The sequence below is a fragment of the Cryptomeria japonica genome, chromosome 10 (assembly GCF_030272615.1).
Source record: "Cryptomeria japonica chromosome 10, Sugi_1.0, whole genome shotgun sequence".
NCBI lineage: Eukaryota > Viridiplantae > Streptophyta > Pinopsida > Cupressales > Cupressaceae > Cryptomeria > Cryptomeria japonica.
Genome location: NC_081414.1, coordinates 571,255,606 through 571,264,031, shown reverse-complemented (window position 1 = coordinate 571,264,031; position 8,426 = coordinate 571,255,606). Strand labels below are relative to the sequence as shown.

Sequence of the window (8,426 nt, the reverse complement as noted above, 5' to 3'; positions counted from 1 at the left end):
GAAAATAATAAGAAGAAATTTATGAAAAGTATGCTCTATAACAAATAATAAAATAATTTTTTAAATTGCCACTGCACTAATTTTATTGTGAACTACTTTTTTAAATTGGTTTATTGGGAATACTGTTAGTTTTCCTGCGAAAATGTACTCCTCCTAGATTTTTTATTAGGTGAATGGGAATGTTTTCTGAAGTGAACGATCACTGAACAAAAAATCTAAACTGCGGCCATGAGAATGAAATACACAGACTCAAAGACTGTTCTACAGCTTAAACAAATCTTGAATTCCAGATAGCTAGGGTTTTATGCGAAACCCCTGCCCAAATGGGTAGCCTCATAACTGTTGCAGAAGCACAAGTAGAGCTTCATCTGTTACTCTTCCATTGACTGGCCAGTACAGACAGAACCTCTGTGGAACGTCCCCCATCAGCCCAGGCCTTCCTGGCACTCTCCTTCAATTCCGCCGCCCTGGCCCTCACAGCACGTCCGCTCTCCCCTCGTATGAGCTCCCTCGCTACTCTCTGCACTTCCTCCTTGCTCACAGACCAACCGGGCGCCCACTGCGGTTCAATGGCCATCCCACTTTCTTTCACCAGGAAAAAAGCACTTGTCCACTGCTCCGCCCCAAGAGGCCAAGCGACCAATGGAACCCCACACGAAACACTCTCCAACACAGAATTCCACCCGCAGTGGCACACAAAACCCCCGATCGACTGGTGCGAGAGCAGCCGTATCTGCGGCGCCCACGACCTCCACACCACACCTCTATCCCGAATCCGCTCCTCAAATCCGGCCGGAAGGATCTCCGAGTCGGGTTGCGCCTCTGGCTTCCGCAGAACCCATAAAAATCGTTCCCCACTAGCCTCCAATCCCAACGCCAGCTCTCTGGTCTGCTCCGCCGACAGAAACCCCATGCTCCCGAACGACACAAAGATCACCGACGCCACTGGCTGTCGGTCCAGCCACTCCAGACACCCTGAACCGCTCTCGTTGGGTTCCGAATCCGATGCCCTAATCAACGGACCCACGGGGTAAATCTCGGGACCCTTTTCGATTTCGTCCGGGAAGAGCTCTCGCTTCCGGTCGATCAGAGCTCGAATGCTGCCGCTCTCGAGATCATGGAAAGTGTTTATCAGTATCCCGTCGGCGTTGCAGAGGCGATGTGAATGGCGAAGGAAGAGATGGTAAATCGGTTCTGTTCTTCTCTGCATCGGGTCCGGGAAGTACCGGGTCGGCATTGAGGGCAGACCCGGAATGTCGACGGGTCTGTCCATGTCACAGAGGGAGCTCGTGGTTTGGGCATGGAGAGTCGGATGGTACAACATCAGGCAGAGATTTGAGGCAGCTGTGGTTAATAAAACATAAGCTGGAATGTGCAGGGCAGTACTGGGTTCGATCATGACGGTGCAGAAGAGGTCGGTGATGAAGGCACATATGTCGTCTTTGAGAGTCCGGAGGAGATCCTGGAGGGGGACTTTGGATTTTTCGACTAGCTGGAACATTTTAAATAAGTGCCCACCCTCAGAATGGGTTTTCTCCTCCTCTGTATCCTCCTCCGGAGAAGGGAATTCCAGGACCCGGATGTCCAGACCGGAAGACGCCAAGCAGCGGAGTTGAGAAATTTGGGGCCGGGAGAGCATGAAGGAAGAGGTGATGAAGGTTACAGTGAAGGAGTGATCCGCTGCCATTCGCTTGGCGAATTCCATAAAGGGAATCAGATGCCCCGTTCCCCATGAGGGAAACATCGCTATGTGCGCCTTTTGGGTTCCCATTTTCTGCATTTTTGCTGTAAGTGGGCAAAACGGTACCTATAAATGGCGTTGCAATGGAAAATGTGGGTAGATAATTATTGTTCAGGCAGCGACCAGTCACAGGGAAAGCCCGTTGAATGACAGATCTGCATCGTGGAAAAGCTCTGCAACGTGTATATTTGCATTTACTAATCTGAACTGAACATTTGTTTAGTATTTAGGAATGAACCTGACCTCGACCAATGTACGTTGAGCAGCTGTGGTGGGGAGAAGACCAAGAAGGCTATTGCCTCAGAGGAGGTCAGGCGAACAGGAATTGAGAGTTAGAAGGACATTTTAGTGTTGCATAAGCTTCCGTCGGTTCAATATTGATGATGATTATTGCACTCACTCACAGACAGCAGCGAAGCGAAGTAGGTTCCGGTGTTTTTCAGCAAGACATAATTGAGCTCTTGTGCAGACCGAGCAACACAAATCCCTCATGGAAAAATAATCGCGGGCGCGTGCGGGGCAGTCGCCAGGAAGTCTAAAGAAAGATAAGAAGAGCACCTGATTTGTATAGGATCAAAGTTCTGGGTTATATGAATAGTAGAGAGTTGGAGTAAACTGATCTGAATGGTGGATACTAAACGAAATCAGAGTCAGTTAAATCCATAAACTACTCTGATTATCATTATAGACTATGGAATTTTAATATGTTAAATGAAAGAAAGATTTTAATGATGTTCACAGATCAACAATATAAGAAATAAAAGTTAGTCTTCAGTAGCCTTACTAATATTTGCTTTCTCATAAACTGTCAATTTTCAAATAATTTTTTTACTATCCAAATATCCAAATATCCTAATATCCTCATAATATTTTAAGACAAAATATCATTTCATCTCCACCACCACTTTAATGCAAAATATACAGATTCTCTCTTCTATCGCTTGAGATTGGTTGTAAATGCTAAAGCAGCTTTCCTGCTCTGACTGCGCACAATATAGAGGTCGGCAGATGTGCTTATCGGTCTTGCTGACTGTTTTTCAATTAAAAAAATGTCCAGTAGTTGAGAGAAGAGTCCAAATGCTATTTTTTTAATTCAACTCCTATATTCATTTTCTCGAACTTGGAATCTTTGCTTGTTATTTACTTTTGTTTATAACCCTCTCTTTCCAAATGATGATGACAGATTTGTGAAATGGGGAAAATATCATTTATTTAAGATGTTTAATATAATAAAATGTTTAATATTTTCTCAATTTAAATTAAGAATAGAAAAGTGGTTGATAAATGTTGTTGTTGTTCTAGATTGTATTATATTAATCTTTTTTATTTTTAGTTTCTTTGAGAATCTCTTTTTTTAACAGAATATAGCATTCATACAATTATAATATATTGTCTTTTACAATTAAAAATGATATCTAAAGTTTTATCGCTTGTCTCTTGTCACAAAAATTGGTTATCCCGACAAGGTAGTGTCATAGGTACCTTTAAGGGCTTGTTAAAAAAAAAAAGTTATTATGGTGCATCAACTTCTTTTCTAGTTTAGTATTAATACTATCAAATTTCCACAATTCGTGCGATTATCTTTGTTGTTTTTGGATTTGATTGTGTGCTACTTTTTATCATCAACGTTTCGGGTTACACTTTGTGATCTATCATGAGGATGAAAGAGAGTTACATGAGATGTAAAAATCTAATTAATAGACTATGCTGCATGTTCAATCTAATTGAAGGTTGTCTCTTAGAGCCTTTGATATGCTGTATGCCCCGCCAGGAACCCCAAAGGAAAAACCACAATAAGGGTGAAACAATTTTTTTTTTAAAAGTATAAACATATTAAGTGCATTAATAACAACGTCTACACAATAATAACACAAGCGGAAGACTCACACCATAATTCCTTAAGGGTTACCAACGAAGAATAAAACTAAAAGTTTAAATTCCACAATTACGATTAATCCAATTAACCATCATACTCAATGAACACAAGAAGTCATAAGCAATAACAGTTACACCATTGAAAGATTAAAATGATACAATATAATTCTCTTCAATAAGCATTTACACAAATCATAAAGAAAGCTGATAAACAACATCCCACACTTAGGATTACATTGATCCTCCAATACATGGCTTTCAATATACATATAAAGTTTCAACTTAACAAAATACAAGGTTACATAAGTTCCATGGTACAACTGACCACATAGGTCTCCAAAGAACAATAATCTCCAACTTGAGATAGAGCATGAGTCGCGAACCATAGAAACACCTGTGAAGCCAATCCTCGCATGAAGGTACGAACAAGAACATTCGATGGGAAGTGGCACTACCACCCGACCATGTAATTCCCATAATGGAATCACCCCACCGTGCTAGGAGATAGCAGAGGACCCTCAAGCAAGCAAAAGCATGACATGGTCGACATAACAATATGACTCCACAATATTCCAGGTGACTCAACATCACAAAACACAAGTGACTCGACATCACAAAACACAAGTGACTCGACATCACAAAACACAAGTGAACCTAAAGAGAGAGTGTCATCGCATAGCTTATGATGGTTACCATGGTCGGCCTCCATAGGTCCCGACCCCCATCCTGGGTTATCCTGGTGTAAAGCGGAAAATCGCGATCGAACCCTAGTTGCTCTCCCCTCTTCCAACTCCGAGGAGAGAGAAGGGAGGTTCGCTAGGGTTGATGGTTTTCACTTAGGGGAGAGACTTTACATTCAAAAGAGGGGTTGAAACCCACAAGATCCAATCCCACACAAGGCAAGATTGGATGCTAAATGTGTTTCAAGGGGTTAAGACAGCAAGGCTACCCTCTTTTGTAAAGAATGTGCATAGGAGAATTAGGCTAGGAATGCATAGAAAGTGACAAAGATTCGCTTTATAAACTGAGATAGGGATATAGGATGAAGCTGCGGACCTGGAATTAGCAGTAAAATGTCGATACGGCGCTATCCTGCAAATTTGAGCAAAAGTTGTCGGGACGATGGCGCCCGGCACCACGGTCCTCCGAAAAATCCGCGAAACGAAGGGGGATCTGTTCGTCTCTGCACAAGGATTCCAGATCTTCAATTTCAGCCGCGTACCTGCAACCTACACACAGAAAAGCGAAGACGATTGGGGGGTTAGGGATTAGGGGTTTGCCATTAGGTCAAACCCCGGTTTTGGAATTAACCAAGAAATGAGCAAGTGCTGTAAATGTAAATGATTGTAAAACAAGTACTAATACCTTGTTCTAAGGATGTTTGTATCCTTATGTGCGAAGGTATAGATGTTGTATGTTGTTGTAGTATGTTGTATGTAGTATGTAGTAAGTGATCTCCTCTTCAATGGTTGAATCCTTGTCTTGAATGCAACACTTAGCCTTGAATGGAGACTTGGAATGAATGCTTGAATGTTTGAATGCTTGAATGCTTGAGTATAGTTTCCACGCTTTGTACACATATCCTCTTCATGCCAAATGAGAGAGAAAAATGTAGTTTATATACTTGTCAATTAGGGTTAAAAGACTGATTTTCCCGACCTTAGGCCGACCAGGGAATGTAATTTCCAATTTGCAAACAAAAAGACCCGAGACCCCTTAGGAGACCGGGCCCAAAATAGGCCCAGGGACCAGGGCGCTGGGCGCCATGGTCCTGGGGGACCAGGGCGCTGAGGGACCAGGGCGCTGGGCGCTCTGGTCCCACCTCCCGGGACAGCAGGGTGCAAGGAGGTTCAGGCCAGGGTGCAAGAAAATGCAGTTTTTGGTGTTGTAAGCAAGTTTCGGGGTCTCCATTCAGGTTGCGTGTTGCGTCGCCATCGTGAAGACCGAAATGCAGTCGAAATTGCAAGTGTCGCAATTTTAGGACGCTACACCTAGTAACCTTTCCCAAACCTTCGGCTCCAACTAAGTCTCATGCGGACCCTACCAGCCTTTCGTGAAGACAAGGTGATCGGTTTGCCTTTCTAGGCCTTCTCACTACATCATGAGCCCTTTACAAGCACTCACCCATGTGCGAGGTACAATATCTTTATAATGTTATAAACTACCCACCTAATCAATTAATTAGATTATCACTTATTATCTGACTTTCGATGGGTTACCCAACCATCCACTTTGGGCGCGGCCCCCACTCGAAAGCCACTCTCTCAAAGGACACTAAACAAACATGGTCACTCCACGAGGACCCTATGGCCAAACAGACATCCATAACACCACTATCTAAAAACAAGTGGTAAAAACAAGGACATATTGACTCTTGGTTAACCATAAGGCAAAGACACTACATGGTTAAGACAACGAGGTCATCATATATCACTTGGTCAAAATAGTCAAATACGCCACAATAGGACGACTGAACCACATACAAGAAACAACCACAATAAAACTCTTTGCAAGGAAAGATAATTTCACTAAGTCCGCGCTCAGACAATCTTTGAGAAAATCAACATCATAAGCACTTGCAAATTCATTGATTGAAAATAAAAATAAAACACCCTTTCATTCAGAAACTTCATTCATCTCTATATAATTTCCAATTCAATATTCCAACAATAATAAAATCCACATTAAATATTCAACCGAATAAAATATGAATTGATAATAGACATTTAATATTTCTAGAATACATCCAAATTTACCAACAATTTGAATTAATAATTCATGCCTTGATTTCAATAAATAAATTTATTAAATCAATATAATAAAAATCACTTTATAAATTACCATTTAAAATTTAACTTCAAAACCAACTTTACAAATTCATTGCGTTTATAAAATAAAATAAATTAACGACGAAGGGTACAAGGCATGCGGGGGCCAAGCCTACCCGTGGTAGTGCTACTGTCAGAGCAGTAGGCACTACCTGCCAGTAGTACTGCTACCGCTAGTAGCAGGCCTACTGATCGGTAGTGCTGCTACTGACCGATAGCAGTCACTACTGACCGGTAGCGGTCACTACCGACCGGTAGTGCTGCTACCTGTGGTAGTCAAACACTACCATCCCGCGTGGTGGGGCTAGCCCGTCATAGGGTAAGGCTAGATTTAATTCAATAAAATTTCTACTTCATAATACTTCTAAAACAATATGATACAAAATCAATTCATCCCCTGTTCATTTCACGGGAGCACATACACAGTGTCAAACTCTAGAATACAAAGGGATATTTACCAATAAGGTAAATGGTGAATTAAAATCACACAAGAACCCAATAAATAAAGATTTAGGCAACGATAGAAGAATTTAACAGGTAGGAGAAGGATTAAGATCAATTTTCTCACTTCCATTACACAGGAAGAATTCCTTACATCTATCAAGAGGTAAACAACCAATTTTTACCAACATAAACCTCAAATCTTGGGCAATTAGATACTAGAAAGCACACAACAAGCTAAATCTAATTCTTTCTATTCCAAATGGAAGAGGTAATTCAAGAATTTGATCTTCAAGAACAAATAACAAACAACAAATAGAGAAATGAACCATTTCTTTCCTATATGCAAACATTGATATGAGTTCCACAAAATCAACAATAACAGGACTCTTTCTTTCATTCCAAGCATTCAACAAGGATTTACAAGAGATTTGCATTTTTCCAACACACAGGAAGCAACTAAAATATTCAAAATTAAATTTCAAACAAGAAGAGATTATCCAACCTTCAAGAAAACTAGCAAGCAAAATGATGGAAGAATCCTAGTCCTTGCAAACCAAATCCAATTTCAGCTCCTCTTCCACAATGGTTTTCCAAATTTCTCTTTCAAAATTTTTGCCTCCTCATTCTCGTGAACTCCCAAGAATATATGGGAAAAATAATTTCAACTTAAACTTTCTAGGTTAAAGGTTTTCTCCACCCAATCAGATTAAATTATTTAAAAAGTAAAAAGCAATCAGATTTACCCTTATCCAAAAACAATTCTTTTCCAACAAATAGAATACAAAAGTCAAATGGAAAGGGAAAAAGAAAAGCTTTTATTAATTTTCTATTTCCATTTTTACAATACTTTCTTTCAACATAGACATTTAAAATTTAAATGGCTAGGCATTTATTTATTTCCTTTCACAATATATTAATACAACCATTCACAATAAAATAAGCCAATTTAACCATTTAATTCTAGCAATTCGTTATTTAATTAAATCAATAGACTTATGAGCATAATAATCAACTAATTACGACAACATAAAAATAACATCATCCATTCAATTAAATAAACATTCAAATAAATGAAAGCATGCAAAACGAGGAATGATCAAATGACGACTCACAAATGACCAAACCAAAGCACTATGACTCGCATATCGGCCAGACGGGAAAGATAACCAACTGCCAACACTCACACAAGTGTAACCGTGGGTCAAGTTAGGGTCCAACAACTATCTCCTCCACTCCCATCGGACAAATAAGGCATGCTCAGACCTGTGAAACCAGGTGGAGTCGATACCTCGTACCTACCCGATACTTGTACCTGCAATGTCCTGCACCAAAGAACCACATGTCCATATAGACAAATATATAAACAAACACGACACACACACTGATGAAGGGGAATCATGGCGTTCCCTATCTCATCGGAGTGAGTGAAGGAAAATCATCCCCTCGCATCCCATACACATACAAACACGCAACATAAAAATAACGCATCACACATATAAGGTAAAAGTGTCAGTCCATGATAATGATCCATAAAATAA

The 8,426-nt window shown here is 40.6% G+C and overlaps 1 protein-coding gene across 1 annotated transcript; it reads right to left on the bottom strand.

Annotated features, from left to right (window-relative positions):
• Positions 1-203: 203 nt before the first annotated feature.
• On the bottom strand, positions 204-2,511 carry LOC131045496 (anthocyanidin 5,3-O-glucosyltransferase). Its single transcript, XM_057979079.2, has one exon. The coding sequence runs from the start codon at positions 1,778-1,780 to the stop codon at positions 365-367; it is 1,416 nt and encodes a 471-aa protein (XP_057835062.2). The 5' UTR covers positions 1,781-2,511; the 3' UTR covers positions 204-364.
• Positions 2,512-8,426: the final 5,915 nt, after the last annotated feature.

Coding starts and splice junctions, on each gene's coding strand:
- LOC131045496 (XM_057979079.2), bottom strand. CDS start 1,780: ATGCAGAAAATGGGAACCCAAAAGGCGCACATAGCGATGTTTCCCTCA.